The 17509-nt window shown below is 44.4% G+C and overlaps 1 protein-coding gene across 2 annotated transcripts in view; it reads right to left on the reverse strand.

Annotated features, from left to right (window-relative positions):
- UST (uronyl 2-sulfotransferase) overlaps positions 1-17509 on the reverse strand; it is a 322913-nt gene that overhangs the window by 105628 nt on the left and 199776 nt on the right. For both annotated transcript variants that reach the window (XM_065931174.1, XM_065931173.1), the window contains exons 4-5: positions 11173-11252; positions 333-486 (exon numbers count right to left, since the gene is read on the reverse strand). In XM_065931174.1, coding sequence (XP_065787246.1) covers positions 333-486; positions 11173-11252 — 234 coding nt within the window. The remainder of the gene's footprint in view (positions 1-332; positions 487-11172; positions 11253-17509) is intronic.

Here is a 17509-nt window from a genome sequence, read left to right on the forward strand (position 1 = left end):
CCCTCATGGAGTTGTCATGGGATGAGGTGTGAGTAAGTACTCTGTGACCTTTTAAGAGAAATCCCCAAATGCACCAAAACAATAGTGCTGGTCAGGATTCCCTGGGAAAGACTGTTTCTTCTCCAGGACCTGAAATCAACACTAAAGAAAAACAGGAAAACACGACTAGAAAGTCATTTGAGAAAATGTTTGGGTCTGAATGATCTGGAAAATTAATTTTTCAATGGCAAAAACCTACTTCCTGAAGCGGTGTCCTCATCACATGGAGCTCAAGGACCAGATGACCCTGAGCGGGGGGTGGGGGGACCACATATTTGAGGCAACAGACTCACCAGGTAGCGCTCCTCCTGCCTCATGCTGGGGGTGCGAATCATATGATTCTGTTCTCCTCGCCAGTCTCCAAACCGACGGAAAAAATAGTTGGATAAAAACCGGTTGACAGGATCTCTGATGATGTTGATGTAGACAGGCTGGTCTCCTCCAAACCTAAGATGCACACAAACATGGAGCTGGTCACAAACCATCCTTTCTGGAGGAAAATCAAGCCCACGTACACACTGGTTCCCCTCTAGGTAAACACACCATCACCAGAGGACCCTGTCTGCTCAGTCGCTAAGTCGTGTCCAGCTCTTTGCAACCCCATGAACTGCAGCCCACCAGGCTCCTCTGTCCAAGAATATTGGATTGCCTCTGTCCAAGAAAATGGATTGCCATTTCCTCCTCCAGGGGATCTTCCTGACCCAGGGGTCGAACCAGCATCTCCTGCACTGGCAGGCGGATTCTTTACCAGGGAAGCCACTGCACAGGTACCAGTGAACAATCAAACCAGCAGGCAGTGTTTCCTGGTGGAAACACTTACTGTCCTGCAGGATATTCCAGGAACCTACTGAGAGGCTGTGAAGACTGGAAGTCAGCACTGCGCAAAATGCAGGAATCGTCACCGTGAACGGTCTTGTTTTCTCACAAGGCTGGAGGTCCCCAGGGAAGGGCCACACTGAACTAGGTTTTGTATCTTTTACCAGGGTCTGGAACAGACCCACTGACTCTCATGGAATGTTTTGACTGCCTGGTAAATTCTGAACGCCTCACTGGAGGATATGGTACTTATTCTACATTCTAGTTAGAACAGTCTCAGGTTAGGGGCTCTGCAGGAAGTGGAGAATAACAGCCAAGATGTATTAAATGCTCCCTGTTCACCTTGCTGTAAATATTTTGTAAACAACTCACTGAAGCCTCATAACCCCTTGTGTGTGTGTGCTAAGTCACTTCAGTTGTGTCCAGCTCTTTGTGACCTTATGGACTATTTAGCCCACCAGGCTCTTCTGTCCATGGGGTTCTCCAGGCAAGAATACTGGAGTGGGTTGCTGTGCCCTCCTCCAAGGGGATCTTCCTGACCTGACCTGAGGATCGCGTCTCTTAAGTCTCCTGCATTGGTAGGTTGGTTTTTTACCACTAGCGACACCTGGGAAGCCCCCATAAAACCTCAGTGGAGTAGAAATTGTAAGTATCCCCATTTATACTGGGGAAACAGAGGCAGGGAGCACTTAACTTGTGGTTGAGCCAGGATATGAACCCAGGCAGTCTGGCTCCAGAATCTGTGCTCTGAACCACGGAAAGAAGATTCCAGGACTGAGGCAAGTTACCATGTAAACAATAACGTGAACACAACAAAAAACAATATAATTGTCCTCAAATGATGGCAAAGGGGTTTCAGATAAAAATAAAGCCAATGTCTAGCTGTTGCATTTTAATTCCTTCCACAAAGGGATTAGACAAATGCACTGGAAGCTGGTCTAAGAGCGAGGACTTCCCCAGGCATAAGGATCAGGTTGGCTAAATTTGTCTTAAGGATTCCTCCCCCTTCTCTTTGAACTGTCTGGAAGCAATGACCCTGAAGAGCCTGGGAGAACACTCGGAGCTCTGGGCAGAGGTCTCGCTCTGGGAACCTCCTGAGGGGCCCACAGGCTTCTCTCATCCCATGACCTTCTGATGAGGACACCCAGGCATTCTGTCAGGGGTCAGAAAGAGCTCAGAGAAAACAAACTGACGTGACCCTGCTCCCACCTTTCCAGCCGACAGACTCTTCACCTTTCAAAACACAGCCCAGAATCACCACCACATCCTTCCCCAGTGAACTCCCATCCTCGGGTCGGTCCCTTCCTCCTCTGGCTCCAAGAGTTCTTTCCAGCACTGTGTGTCCGGGTCTGCTTCTCCCATCAGACTTGTGACTCCAGAAGCCAGGAACAATGTCCTTAGACAGCGTGGTACACAGTAGGTGCTCAACCAATTAAGACATGAAAGCCAGGGTGGGTGCATCTCAGTTCATAAATTTCAGCCACTGTTACAGCATCCGAGTGGTGCTGGTGGTAAAGAACTCGTCTACCAATGCAGGAGACATAAGAGATGCTGGTTCAACCCCTGGGTCAGGAAGATCCCCCAGAGGAGGGCATGGCAACCCACTCTAGTATTCTTGCCTAGAGAATCCCATGGACAGAACAGCCTTGTGGGCTACAGTCCACGGGGTTGCAAAGTTGGACATGACTAAAGAGATTTAGCATATGCACACACATGCATGTGTGTGTAAAGGAAAGTAGACATAACGAGTCACAGATCCTATTTATTTTGTGTATTAATTTATTAATTTTGTGTGTGTGTGTGTGTTTGCATTTTTAAAGAAAATCTTCAGAGAGAAGAATCCAAAGTCACACGAAGCTATGACTCTGATGGTGTGATTTCAGGCACCAGGCGTGTGAATGCCATTCCAGACCCTTGAATACATCACACTGGAAAACACACTGTTCAAGAGCAGGGTTAGCCAGGCCAACACGACTCTTGTCAGCTTCCAGACGTACACAAGGTGACATTCACACAGCTGGGTGAACAACTAACTAGTTCCAGAAGTCAGCTGTGCCAACCACGGATAACCATAAGCACCCTGGATGTATCTGCCTCTTTTTAATTAAACTGGGTTTCATATCCATGACAAACAGCAACCAAGGTAAGTAGGGTTAGGGATTAGAAGGACAAAGCACGCAGATGGTGAAAGCAACTCAACCCTCAAACTGCAATATGCTTTTAAAAACCTCAACTGTGCTTCTTTGGTCTTGTAAAGAATGACTATTTATGCTAAATAGCATAAAAGCTGGGTCCTACGAATCCATGCAGGGCCGTCCACCGACGGTCCATAGTGTCACAAAGAGTCAGACAGACTGAAGTGGCTTAGCACCCATGCAGGTCCTCCTACTACAGTAGTTTTATGACTGCAAACATATATATATACACACACACACACACATATATATATTTTAGTTGTGGCAAAATACACAGGCAAAATTTACCTTTTCCACTACTTGTAAGGGTGCATTTCAGTGGCATTAAGTACATTTACATTGTAGAGCAACCATCCCCAGAAGCCATCTCCCATCTCCAGAGCTTTCTCATCTGCCCAAAGTGAAATTCTGTGCCCATTAAACAATAAATCCCGTCTCCCTGCTTCCTCCTCACCCCTGACAAGTTCCATTCCACTGAAAGTATATCTTCTTTTTCATCTCTGACCTAAAAGTAGAGGTTAGTCCTTGGGGCTTCCTGGTTGTCCAATGATTAAGAATCACCTTCCAATGCAGGGGATGTGAGTTCAATCCCCGCTCAGGGAACTAAGATCCCACACGCCACAGGTTAACTGAACCTAAACTCTGCAACTAGCGAAAGCCCACGTGCTGAAGGCCCAGCACAGCCAAAAAAAAAAAAAAAAAAAGTAGAGGTTATTTCTGGGCTGCTAACTTCATCAAAAAATGAAGAGTATCCAAGGCAAATGGGCCAGGCTTTGATCCCTGTCAGTGAGTGAGGAAGGAGACGCTTTGAAGTGAGAGAAAGGCCATCATGGAAAAGGTTGTGGTTATTTGGGGGGCAGGGTGAGGGGCTGCCTGCGAGAGGAGGAGGGGGAGGTGGTTAGTTAATGGCCCTTTGCCGGAACAAGTGGAAGGGTCTCCCTCCATCCTCACAACTCCATTCAGTGGACACTGCAGTCCTTGGCGCCCATGACAGAACCTGCCATCATACAATGCAAGCAGAGGCTGAGCCACTCAGTGCTCCTTGCGGTAAGAGAGGGGGGAACTCCCGGTAAGAGAGGCGGAACTTCCGGCAAGCCGTCGGGGGTGGAGACAAGTGGGTGGGGGTGGGGCACCTGAGGTCAGCTTCCTGCTGGGAAAGGAAAGACGACCTGAGGAGACAGGAAGCAAGGAGATGACGAGGAGGAAGGCCCTTCGAGGAGGGCAGTGAGGTGGGCTCAGGGCAAGTCCAGATTATACAAATCCTTGATGGGCGGCCAGGTGTGTGGTCTCATGGGGCCCACTCGCTGTGAAGGGAAAAGAGAAAAGGGAGACGGTGCCATTTTCAGAAGATGAGCCCGGCCTTGTCTACACAGGATAAACTCACAGAACGCTCTCATTTTGAAAATTGAACTTTCAGGCTATGTCTAAGTGGGTAAAGACGGCATTCAGTAAGTGCTAACGTGGGTTCTGTTTGATGCCCTCTTCAAAGATGGAGGCATCTGTCACCATTACAAAAGAGTTGCAGGACACAATTAAAATGGACGGCTTTGCTAATGAGAGTGAAAACAAAGTCAACATTTAGAAATAAAACGTGGAAGCCCATTTGAATTATGGAATTAGCAAGATCAGATTTGTTTTGTTAAATGATGCCATCAGGAAGCAGACCTTGTTCACACTGGTAACCAGGACCTCCCTTCAAGGGAAGAACCATGTCCAAAACTCACATGGTGTCCTTGGCTGCACCCTGCCTGCTTCTCTAGCGATTGATTGATTTTTAAATGTTTTGCTTTCTCAGGTTAGTGCTGGCATTGGAGCCACCTTCAGAGACAAACGAGGAAAGAGAAACGGATGCAAAGATGGGTGAAGGGGTCATGGGTGAGAAAGGAAGAGACAAAAAACAGGGTTAAGAGAAATGGTAGTTTGAGGTCAGATAATCTCACCATTGACTTGGACTATTTTCATAGCACTGCACTGTGACACAAGCCTTCACAGTGTTTTCCCTGTAAGACCCAAGTTGAGGGTCAAGGGAAACTGTAGATTGGAAAAAGAATTACTTCCCCCACAAAGAAAAAAAAAACAACTTAGAAAACAAAGGAAATGTGGGGGCAGGAGCAGGGAAGATGAATTGTCTGTCACAGTCTTGATGATCTAAGACATACTTGAAGAGATGGTCTTGGGAAGTTGAACTTTTTCAAAAATTCTAATTCTTTAGTTGACTTTGACAACTGCGAACAGGTTCATGAAACCGGAGTACACAAATATTAAGTGATGTACTTAAAACATCACAACAAAATAGCATCTTTTGGTCAAAGTAATTTTATTCAGTTCTCTAGGTAGACCAGGTGAAAAACATTTGTTTGGCCTGAACTTTCAGATGGCTCAAAAACTGAAAGAGTGGTGCACATCTTCAGGAATACAAACTGATTTGAGGTTTCTGCTGACATTGTAGTGTTTATATCCTCTGGTAGGAAGTCTTCCCTGAGGCAACTACAGAAGTACCAGTTTGGTCTGATAGTATTGTTTTCCACGCTTGAATTGATAAAAATGGATATGATGAAACTGTTCCATCTAGGTCCCAGGAGGCTCAGCGGTACAGCATCCGCCTGCCAATGCAGGAGACGCCAGAGACTCGAGTTCAGTCCCTGAGCTGGGAAGATCCCCTGGGAAAGGAAATGGCAACCCACTCCAGTATTCTTGCCATGGACAGAGGGGCCTGGTAGGCTACAGTCCAAGGTGTCGCAAAGAGTTGGACACGACAGAGCATGCACCTGTACCTTTATTTTAGGTCTGAAAAAGGGAGGAAAAGATGGAACAGGACAAGATGCCTAGACGATGAATAAATGAAATTTATTGAATTGCCAGAAACTCACAGGATAGCATTTTACATTACTCGGAGTATCTAAATTCCAAGATAAGAATACCACATTTACTGGAAAAGAAGAAATAAGGAGAGATTCATTTCAGTATAATGCCATACACTTCATGAGTTCAGAATATAAGTGTACAAAGGAAAGTGTTGGGAGCAAGGTTAGACTTTCATTCTTACATTCTGCTCCCCCACAAGTATTTTGCTGCATGTCAACACTGTAAGGAAGATTAGAAATAAAACACCAAGTAAGAATATTAGGTTGCAGCATCAATTCTTCTCTTAATAATCTCTTAAAACAATGTTTCTCTTGAAACAATGCCTGTCAGCAGCAATCAAGGTAGATGTCTTAAGAGCAGCTTAATTGTCTCTATGCCTTATAATTCAAAATATAGAACTCAGTTTTAAAAGCATATGAAAGCTTTCTTAATGAGTCCCAACACAGATGTTTTCTCTGTTAATTGTATAATTGGGGACTTTCCTTACATGCCCACGGTTCACTGTTTATACCCAAGAAATTTTCCTGAAATAAAACTGTTCCCTTGAAAAAGAAAGGCTAATGCTTTAAATTCCTATGTTTAGTGAATGTAACAGTCCTGTACTTGAGAGTCCCTTGGACTGCAAGGAGATCCAACTAGTCCATCCTAAAAGAGATCAGTCCTGGGTGTTCATTGGAAGGACTGATGTGAAGCTGAAACTCCAATACTTTGGCCACCTGATGCGAAGAGCTGACTCATTGGAAAAGACCCTGATGCTGGGAAAGATTGAGGGCAGGAGGAGAAGGGGACAACAGAGGATGAGATGGTTGGATGGCATCACCGACTCGATGGATGTGGGTTTGGGTGGACTCCGGGGATTGGTGATGGACAGGGAGGCCTGGCATGCTGCGGTTCATGGGGTTGCAAAGAGTTGGACACGACTGAGTGACTGAACTGAACTGAACTGAACAGTCCTGTAATGTATTCAAGTTCAATTTGTCCTTCCCTGTATATTTATGGAGGTCTTGTAGCTGAGGCCATGGGCCTCGTGCATGTGGGGTGGGAAGAGACGGTGAGATTGAGCCCACAGTCAGCATGAGTTTATTCCAGCTGATCAGACTGGTCTCTGATTTTTCCTGCTTATAGCTCATCACTGCCGTTCCATTTCTGCTGTGCCCACACTTGAGACCCCAATTTACGGGGTTGCTTTCCATCTTTCTCTTTGTCCAGTTTTAGCTTTTGCTGGTCCCTGGGCTGCCAGTGCCCCTTCCCTTTATTCGTCTACAGCTGGCCCATTGGTAGTGGCTCCTGCTCCAGGAGGGAGGGTCTTGTCTCCCACTTCCCCTGGGAACATCCAGTGACTCTTTCTCCTAAAACTCATCATACTGCATGCCTCTCCTTCCTTAATGGAAGAACCTTTCAGTTCCCTGAATGCAAGAACAGCATTTCTTTTCTTTTCTATATTTTTAATACTTATCTGTTTGGTTGTGCTGGGTCTTAGTTGCTGCATGTGAACTCTTGGGGCTTCCCTAGTCACTCAGCAGTAAGGAATCCACCTGCCAATGCAGGAGACGCAAGTTCAATCCCTGGGTCAGGAAGATTCCCCTGGAGAAGGAAATGGCAACCCACTCCAGTATTCTTGCCTGGAGAATTCCATGGACAGAGGAGCCTGGCTAGCTATAATCCATGGGGTTGCAGAGTTGGACATGGCCTACGACTAAACCACCACCAGGGGAACTCTTAGTTGCAGCACGTGGGATCATGTTCCCTGACCAGGGATCGAACCCTGGCTTCCCGCATTGGGAGCGTGGCGTCTCAGCCACTGGACTGTCAGGGAAGTCCCAAGAACATTTCTTGTTCCCTATAGAAGCCCCTGTCTTAGTGCAGGTCCTCAGTATGCATGTATTTAATTGAACACAGTGGGATAGAGGGAGGAGAAATCAGCCAGAGCAGGGCCCTGACCTGAAAGTGTTACATTAAAGACACGGTGAGGCTGCCTCCAGGTGGTGCAGTGGTAAAGAATCCTCCTGCCAGTGCAAGAAGATACAAGAGATGTGGGTTCAATCTCTGGGTCAGGAAGATCCCCTGGAGCAGGAAATGGTAGCCCATTCTATTCTTGCCTAGAGAATCCCATGGACAGAGGAGTCTGGGGCTATAGTCTATGGTGTCGCAAAGAGTTGGACGCAACTGAACAAGAGGCTGCATCTGGATAGGAGCCAAACTGGGGGTTCAGACTGAGGCTTCTACAGAAATGTTTTTAAATGTCACTTTGAATACACATGATACCCTTCTCTCCAAGAACTTGAAGGGCTTTCCATCATGGGTTTTGAGCATCCCAACAAACCAGGGGTGGGTGGGAACTGTCCCTACCCTGTAGATGGGAACATGGAGATTCCCCCTTCCCACCAGAGAGACTAAGGTCAGTGGGAAGCTCTGACACCCAGAGATCCTGAAATCCAGGCTGACACTTTCCCTGGGATGTGGTGTCCTCTAAAAGGTGTTTATTATTTTTCTTTTTTCTTTCAGAACTCAATCAATCAAGAATAAACTCTTGGGCTTATATTTCATAGTGGAGGCCAAGATAAAATATGGTCAACCATACTGTGCCCAGCTCTGCTGATCCAATTAAGGTATTGATGTTGGCATATTAATTAGAGTGCTATAATATCCTGAGTTAACTATGAAAATCTGTTGCATTGCAGTTTGTTTTGGTTGTAAAAATTTTCCCTAGAAGCAAGAGGAGTAAATGAATGAGGTTTGACAAACCTATGGTTAACAGAGTATGGGGGGGATAAATTGAGTGACTGGGATTGACGTATTCACACTACTATATATAAAATAGATAACTAATAAGGACCTAACTAATAAGGACTCAGAGCACAGGAAATTCTACTCAATACTCTGTCATGGCCTACATGGGAAAAGAATCTAAAAAGAGTGGGTATATGTATAAACTGATTCACTTTGCCGTCCAGCAGAAATTAACACAGCACTGTAAATCAACTATAGTCCACTAAAAATTTTAAAAAGAGGAAGAAAGAATAATGAATGAGGTTTGAGGACGTCAGGGGTGAGAAGCAGAGAGAAGGAAGGAAGGAAGTGCATGAGAGAATGGAGGGGTCAGAGGGGCCAGGCTCTGCTGTCTACAAGTCGTAAAACACATGGCCCAAAATAGCTACCCAGTCCTCCTTATCTAATTATGTCTAATTATATGTTCTTGGCCCCGGGGAAGTGGGAGACAGGCACATATCCTGGACAGTTCAGTGACAAGCCACTTTAGAAATGCGGTTGGAGACACAGCTCTTGTAGACAGGGTACACACCCCGCCACCCCCCATTCCAGCCACTGAGGATAATCCAGAATAATCTGCAGGTGTCCTCCTCCTCACCTGTTCACCAGCCCAGAGAACTCTGGCTATCAGAGAGGCTGGGGAACTTCAGGGGAGACTTGCTTTCAAAGATAAGGCAGCAATTCCTCTTTGCTGCTTAGTAACTTGCTTCACTGAATCTCAGTTTCTTTACACTTCATTTGCACGAGGCCCACTGCACAGCAGGAAAGTGCTTTGAAGGCTACACTCCTCTCCCAGCCCTGCAGACTGTTAGGCTTCCTAGGATGCAAACCCAGGCCTCCCTGGTTGCTGGCCCTAGGGGCCACGAGGTCAGCACAGACAGGATTCTCCTGTGAGCCTGTGAGGTCCTGTTATCCCCATGGGAAAAGCAGTGAGCAAAGAGCTGGTCAGATGGCTGATGGGGGAGGCCCAGGATCTGGGGCTAGTCAGCAGATTGGCCCCGGGACTTAGAGCTCTGTCAACCCCAACTGTGAGCTCAGACGGGCCCGCCTTAGAGGAGGAATCTGAGAGCTACAGTGAAGTACAGTGACAAGATGACCTGTGCTAAGGGATCCCTGGGGAAGAGAATGCCCAGAATGTGCAGTTAGCAATTTACCAGAGGATCTAAACACATAAATTTGAGGTTTGCATTATTATCAAAAGGTCTTTGTAGGTGAAGGGGAAAAAAGCACAGATTTCTAAAATACCCACCAACATCAACCATGCAAGGTTTAGGAAATGAAATGGAGTGTTAAAAAGGTAGAGAAAGAGGCTGGTCCTAGCTTCATGATGGCTCATTGGGTAAAGAATTTGCCTGCAGTGCAGGAGATACAGGAGACATGGGCTCAATCCTGAAGTCAGGAAGATCCCTTGGAGGAGGAAATGGCAACCTAGTATGCTTGCCTGAAAAATCCCATGGACAGAGGAGCCTGGCAGGCTACATTCCCTGGGGTCATAAAGAGTCAGACAAGACTTAGCAACTGTTAGGTAGTTAGAATAGGAAACAGGAGTCCAGAATGGCAGTGGCTAAAAGACAAGGAAGGGAAAAGCCCTCGAAAATAGAAGGAAGGTCAGAGAAAGGTCCGAGGACCGGAGTGAGGACCTCAGGTAGGACAAACAGCACTCCTGGCTAGCCCAATTTATATGGGCAGGCCCAGGGGGAGAAAAAACATTTAAAAGAGGAGCCAAAGTGCACGCTCTCTCTCTCCTGCACGATGGGGTGCTCTTCTCTTCGTGTCTTTGGGTCGACATGCCCTCACACCTTGAGGATGGATTTTCCTGCTATTATCTAAATAAAACAGAGCTGTAACATGGAACTGTAACACTGATTTGTCTAAGAGCTGTAACACGGTCTGTCCGAGACCTGAGAGCTGTGACACGGTCTGCCCGAGACCCGAGAGCTGTGACACGGTCTGCCTGAGACCCGAGAGCAGTGACATGCCAAGGGCTTTAATGTCCGTCACTCCAAATCTTTGTTGTGACGAGACAGAACCGAGGAGAATACACTCGCCTGACAGCGACTAAACATACATGCAGCACACACAAAATACACGTAATTCCACCACTAAATTATTCAGAGTCCTGTGTGGGTGCAGGTTGCATAAAAATGTGCAATGAAATATATCTGCTAAGATATCATCTCTTGTCTGTTTTGTTCCAATACTAAACATTTTTTTTTTTAGAGAATTATAAGGTCAAGTGACTCCTCATTAAAAATAATTTCAAGTTTTCACAAGACTTAAGAGTAGTATTTTTAGAAAGAAATGATGCTTTTGACCAAATATTTCAAATTTTGATCCCTCGACTGCAAAAATAAATGGATCAAAAATGTCTTTTGAAGGGCAATTACACTACCTTGGAAAGAAGGTAGATTTTAAAGTAATTGTTTGTTAGAAGGAGACTAAGAAGCCAAAAGAAATGAAAGAACCATTAAACTGGAAAATATCTTACCTTGAGAAGTTGAGGAAATGAACATGTCGGGTGAATAAATAGGGCTGTTCGGCAGTACTTATATTTTTAATCAGTTCCATCTATTTAAAAAAAAGTACAAAATTAGCATATATAGGATTTAATTTACCAAGCTATATTAAGCTAAAGGTTATCTCCCCAACTCTTTTTTTCCTTACTTACTAAGTCTTGAACCAGGGCTAAACAGCTGTGTTTTGTGCAACATTTATGAACTTTACATAAGGCTCCTTACTAAATAAAATAAAGAAGCTCTCACAATGTGTAGTCATGAATTTAATTTAGCTAATTGCCATCATGAAAACAAAGTGATAGTTTAAGTAATTTTAACTGGAGAAGTCAGTGCGTTGCTGTTCTGAAATGCAACTAAGAAAATGCCTTTAATCCTCTCCTTTAAAGTCAAATCAAGACAAAGGTTAATTATTAGTTTACATTTCTATAATGCTCTTACTGGGAAAAACAGAGGCATTTGAAACTAGTTCTGCAGAATCGGAAAGCAGAAATAAAATGAGGCACTATCTCATTATTTTTCCCTTTGATTATAAAATTTACAAAGCAAGTATTGCAGAGGGAATACATAACACCCCCCCTCCACTTCCCCAAAAAATGTTCTCAGGTTTTGGTGGGTGGTCATCTGAATTATTTATTTGCAGTTATCAGCAAGGCAAAAAGTAGTTTTAATTTATATAAACTAACATTTACAGTCTTCTGGAACATGTCATGATACAGAAAACGTTTAGTAAAATCTGTTAGAAATTCCAAGCATTCTTAAGACTCCCTGACTTCCTGAATTCCACTTTCCTTAGATTTTCTTACTTGCCCCATCAAAGCTGACACTCTGGAATTTTTAAGAAGTACATTGAAAATTGCTGCTTTGGACAGACATCAGAAGGGCAGCACTTCATATTTTATGAAATAGCTCAAGTTGAAAACTGGAAACAAAAACGGTCATTCATGTGTTAACTATAGTAGCAACAACAATAAAATCGGAGTCTGGAACTCTAGGTTTGTCTCAAGCGTGACGGAAACCTGGCCTGCCTTGTTCCCTCCTGTCTAGCTCGGAGCTGACACACGGAAATGCTCCATAAATATTTGTTAAATGAATTAATTCCAACGAGTCCACGACTTACAGATGGTTACACTAGGACGTCGTGGCCTAAACCCTTTCATTAGATATTCGTGCTCACAACGACTGTCTGAAGAAATGAAGTTGAATTTTAAATGCAGATGACTTGCAGTTCATAACCCAGGGCTTTTGTTCGTCAGTGGCAGGCATGGGTGAATAATGGTCTGCCTGTCCCCAAGCTTGCGTGTAAAAGGAAATTGAATCCTGTTTCTTTATCTTCTGTTTATTCTTTACAAGCCCCCTGCATGCCCCAGTGCTTGTTTTTGGTTAATAAAACTTCCAGCTACCTTCACATTATGAATTTTGATTTTTGATAGATCTACCAGCAGAATTACTGATTTGGGAGCACAGCTGAAGGTAACTGATCGCTGAGGTTGTCTGCTTAGAAGCATAACTGTGTGTATGTTTAAAATAGTGACCATTCAATGCCTTAATCTTTAGATTATTTTTCTTCAGCTATTTCTCTGTACACATAAGAGTAATATGAGAAAGCCCTCTAGGATTACACAAGACGGGAAAAATGGGTCAGAAGAAAACCTGTTTCCTTCACATATTCAACATTATATTACATTCTCTAAACACATGTCAGTGTGTTAAATTTAAGGGAAGAACAGTAGAGGTTAGATTTTGAGAGCAGTGTCATAATAGTCATAAAGCTGTCTATTTCATGAGGAAAAATGGATTAGTGATGACAATGCATAACTCTTTCTACACATCTCTTTAAATAGAGAATAAAAGTTACTAATGCTTGCCTTTATCGCATTAGTACAGGGTAGTCAGACTGTACATCTCAGCTTTCATGAATTTTGTCCTGCACATGAAATAGAAAAACCCACATGAAGTACAACAATCTTCGGTCCACGGCATCGTCTTCACGGTTTGTGAAGACAGTGTCATTTGACTGTCTTCACAAACGCTGTGTGTGCTAAGTCGCTTCAGTCGTGTCTGACTCTTTGCGACCCTATGGACTGTAGCTCACTAGGCTCCTCTGTCCACGGGATTCTCCAGGCAAAAATACTGTGGTGGGTTGCCATGCCCTCCTCCAGGAGATCCTCCCGACCCAGGGATCAAACCCATGTCTCTTAGATCTCCTGCATTGACCGGCGGGTTCTTTACCACTAGTGCCACCTGGGAAGCCCTCATAAATGCTAACCTTCCCCATTTCAAGTGACAAGGAACGGTCTCCTGAGCCCCTGCTGCCCATCACCTGAGTTCCCGCATTGCTGCCAGCAGCCTACCTTTCTCTCACCTGGGTCTTATCTGCGTGAGTGGCAAAGACACTACTTAAAATGATCACAGACATTAACTTTCCTTTGCCTTGGCTTGTGCAGGACCACTGCTAGCCTTTATTTTGATTCCACTGAATTCATTCATTCATTCAGCATTTATTGGGTGCTTACCAAGCCCTGGAGATCAAAACCTGAATGAAATCAATGGGAGGACACAGAAAGACAAGACAGTGGAATGTGTCCTAGTGGTGTCCCTAAATCTACGCTGGCCAAAACCACACTCTTGATCCTCGTCCATCTTTACTCCTTTCCAGTTAATGGTTCTCTCCACATCCTCACATTTGATTTGGGTCTTTCCTGGACTCCCATATTCAATCCCTTGCTGAGTCAAGTTAATTTTATCTTTACTATCTCCCTCAGTTGACTCTCAAGATCCCATATCCTATAGCCAGTCAAACTAGACTCCTCCATATTCCTTCCATACACCATGTCCAAGACTGACCATATCCAAACTCAGGCTCAAGATTCTTCTTCTAGAATGTTCTTCCTCTTCTCTCTGCATGTCCACATTCTAATCACTCTTTACAACTAGCTAAAATGCTTGCCGCCTCCAGGTAGCCTTTCTGAAGTTCTCCTTTCATTCAACAATCTTTGATTTTCAACTATGTCAGGCTATGTGCCACTCTGGATTGTGGCTTTAAAGATAAAATATTTGGTTCTTGCTCTTCAGGAAGCTCAGAGACTTGTGGAAGAAGTGGACGAGCAGGCAGGTATCATCATGTGATAATGATCATGGGGTAGAAAGCATGGAGGTGAGATGCCTGTCCCAACCTGCAGATGGACAGGTAATGGTTCTGTAAGGAGGTGCTTCTCAGTGGTTTCCAAGGATACACAGGAGTCAATAAGAGAAGAAAGGGACTCACAGCATGGCAGAAAGAGTGAACAGCAGATGCAAAGGACAAAATACAAAAATAACTTGGCTATTAAAACTGCCAGGCAGTCAGGCACGGAATCAGCAAGGCAGTAGACAAGACTAGAGAAGAAGGTAGGAACTGGGTAACTGAGGGTCTTGTAGGTCTCATGAAGGATTTTGACATTTATCCTCTGGGCAATCCACAGCCAGAAAGGATTTTTTTTCCTCTCTCAGATCTAAGGTCAGGTAGAGGATGTGAAGAAGAGAGTAAGCATTAGAAGCAGAAAGTTTAGTGAGGAAGACAGCAATCTCAACAAGAAATGTGAGGTCATGGACTCATCACTTAGCGTGGTTCCCGCACCAGCCACGTCAGCATCACCTGGACGCCTGTTTATGTTGTTTAGTCCCTACTAAGTCATGTCTGACTCCTTTGCTACCCCATGGACTGTAGTATGCCAGGCTCCTCTGTCCATGTGCTTTCCCAGGCAAGAATACTGGAGTGGGTTGTCATGCATTCCCCAGAGAATCTTCCTGACCCAGGGATTGAACTCGTGTCTTCTGCATTGGTAAGGAGATTCTTACCACCGAGACACCATGCAAGCCCAGGACATGTGTTTGATAAGAATGCAAATCCTCGGGCCTCATTCCACACCTATGGAATTAGAAGAAACTCTGGAGGTGGGGCCCATCAATCTGCGTTTTTAACAAGCATGCCAGGAGAGTCTAAAGCTCAACAGTTTCAGAACCAAGGAATGAGGTTCATGGAAGTGAAAACAGATGGAGATTTGGGTACATTAAAGAGGGAGAATGTGCTGAGCCTTGCAGCAGCTGGCAACAGAAGGAAAGGAGAGGGCGTGGTCAATGGAGCTTCCTTCTTAGCCCTGGCTGGGGCCTGAACATGTGGTGGTACCCATTCATGGAGATGGGAACCACTGCAGGAGGAAGCAATCTGCCTCCAGAAGGGAGGGGAAATGGGTTTGCTTTTGAACATCATTGGCTAGAGATGACATTGCCTTTATCTTCCTGCAGCACTCCGAGAATTTCCCAGGACATGCTCCGTTTACATTAAATTATAGCTGGGTTTGTGTCCTGGCTTTGAACCAGAATGAAAGCTCCTTGAGAGTGGTGGTCAGGTTTTATTTATCCCCCAGAAAGCCAAGTCCAGGTGCCTACATAGAACACATACCCGTAACTGTTTATGCAACAAAGTACTCCCTTTGGGGGCTTCCCGAGTGGCGTTAGTGGTAAAGAACCCACCTTCCAATGCAGGAGACACAAGAGATGTGGGTTCAATCTCTGGGTGGGGAATATCCCTCGGAGGAGGGCAAGGCACCTTATTCCAGGATTCTTGTCTAGAGAATCCCATGGACAGAGGAGCCTGGTGGGCTACAGTCCACAGAGTTGCAAAGAGTGGGACACAACAGAAGTGACTTAGCATGCATGCACAGACCACCTTTAGAAAGACATTTCTGGAGTTAAGATATATACAGTTCACTGAAGACAGAATTATCACTGAGGCAGTGAATTTAGCCTTTCTGGGACAATTTGTGCATTCATTACCGTGATGTCACGTGGAGCTAACAGTTTTACTATTTCACCATCTAGGATGTAACACAAAAAACAAACTATCGTTTTCTGAATGTTTTCCAGGCTATCACTGAATCAAGATGTTCTTTATGTACATACTGTCATTTCATCTTCAAATGACTCCATGAGTTAAATATCATCCAGGGTTTATGGGTTAAGAAACTGAGGCACAGAAAAGCTGCATAGATTGCTTATGATCTCACCACTACAAAAAGGTGGAGCCAGGATTTAAACCCAAGTCTACCTGACACCAAAAATCCTGCTGCTTATCACTATGCTCCAATCTCCTCACCATTCCCACTGCTTTTTTATATGTATATAACCTGTTAAAATGGGAGGAAGAGGTCGGTTAGCAAAATAACTCTGGAGACTAAAGAAGGTTTATGAAGATACGAATTTTCTGTCTTTTATGTGATGGGTTGAAAAATCAAAAGAAAGTTCTAACAGATGGAAAAGCATTAAAAGTAATAAAAATAAAAGCATCAAAATATCAGAGAGAATATTTTTTAAAGTTCTCAGTGGGAAAATAGTGTAACAAGCCAAGAATGAATTTAAAATACTACAAATAAAAAGAATGAAAAATAACTCTGTAATGGAATGGATCTAAAAGAAGAAGTTGAATCACAGCACATCTGAGAATGAGATAGAACTGAAGTTTAGAAAAAGAGGCAAGAATCAAACAGAATTTATAATGCAGAGGATGTGCCAGGCAGTAGCTTTTAATCTTTTGCTTTCAACCTAACTGGCTGAGATGACAGAGCAGAAAACCCTTACCTGCAATTCTATAAACACAGCTAGTTAGTACAAGACTTCCTTGGGAGATGCTTGTCAGCAGTAACTGACAGAGCATTGACCCTACTCTGATCTGAGTTCTTTTGTCACTCGTAAACAACTAGATGTCCCATAATTTTGCACAACATCTTAAATGAAAGAAAAGACATGCTTTTACACATCAAAGCCAAATAAGGAGTAGCTCAGGGGAAAATTCCTTGGTCCTTTAACCTCAGAGGGCAGGAGGATGACTGTGGGACCTGGTTACCTTTCCCTCTTCCATCTGCATGAAGAAAGCCCCTCTTGAAGGAGGTAGGATGGTCCTCCCACCTTCAGCTCCTTGCTAAGGAGTCGATACAACACATGCCTGCAATAAAGAAGACGACCACCAGGGGGAACAATGATGTGAACAAGGCAAGGAGGCTGCATCTGAACAGAGAAAATCAATCTCATGGCTACAACTAGAACCAGAGGAGAAAACATTTTAAATTTTCAGAGTTTGTGGCTTCTTCCTTTCCCCCTCTTTTCTCTGCACTGAGTTTTCATTAGCAGACTCAGATTTTTGTCTATAGGACTCCAAGATAAGACCTTATTTGCAGAACTGAATGAACTTAGCCCTGTGACATGGAGATGGACTCAGCTAATCTTTTTGGTTTGACTCCAAAGTCTGGTTGGAGCAGCTCTGATGTCTGTGGA

This window comes from Muntiacus reevesi, chromosome 3 (assembly GCF_963930625.1).
Source record: "Muntiacus reevesi chromosome 3, mMunRee1.1, whole genome shotgun sequence".
Lineage (NCBI taxonomy): Eukaryota > Metazoa > Chordata > Mammalia > Artiodactyla > Cervidae > Muntiacus > Muntiacus reevesi.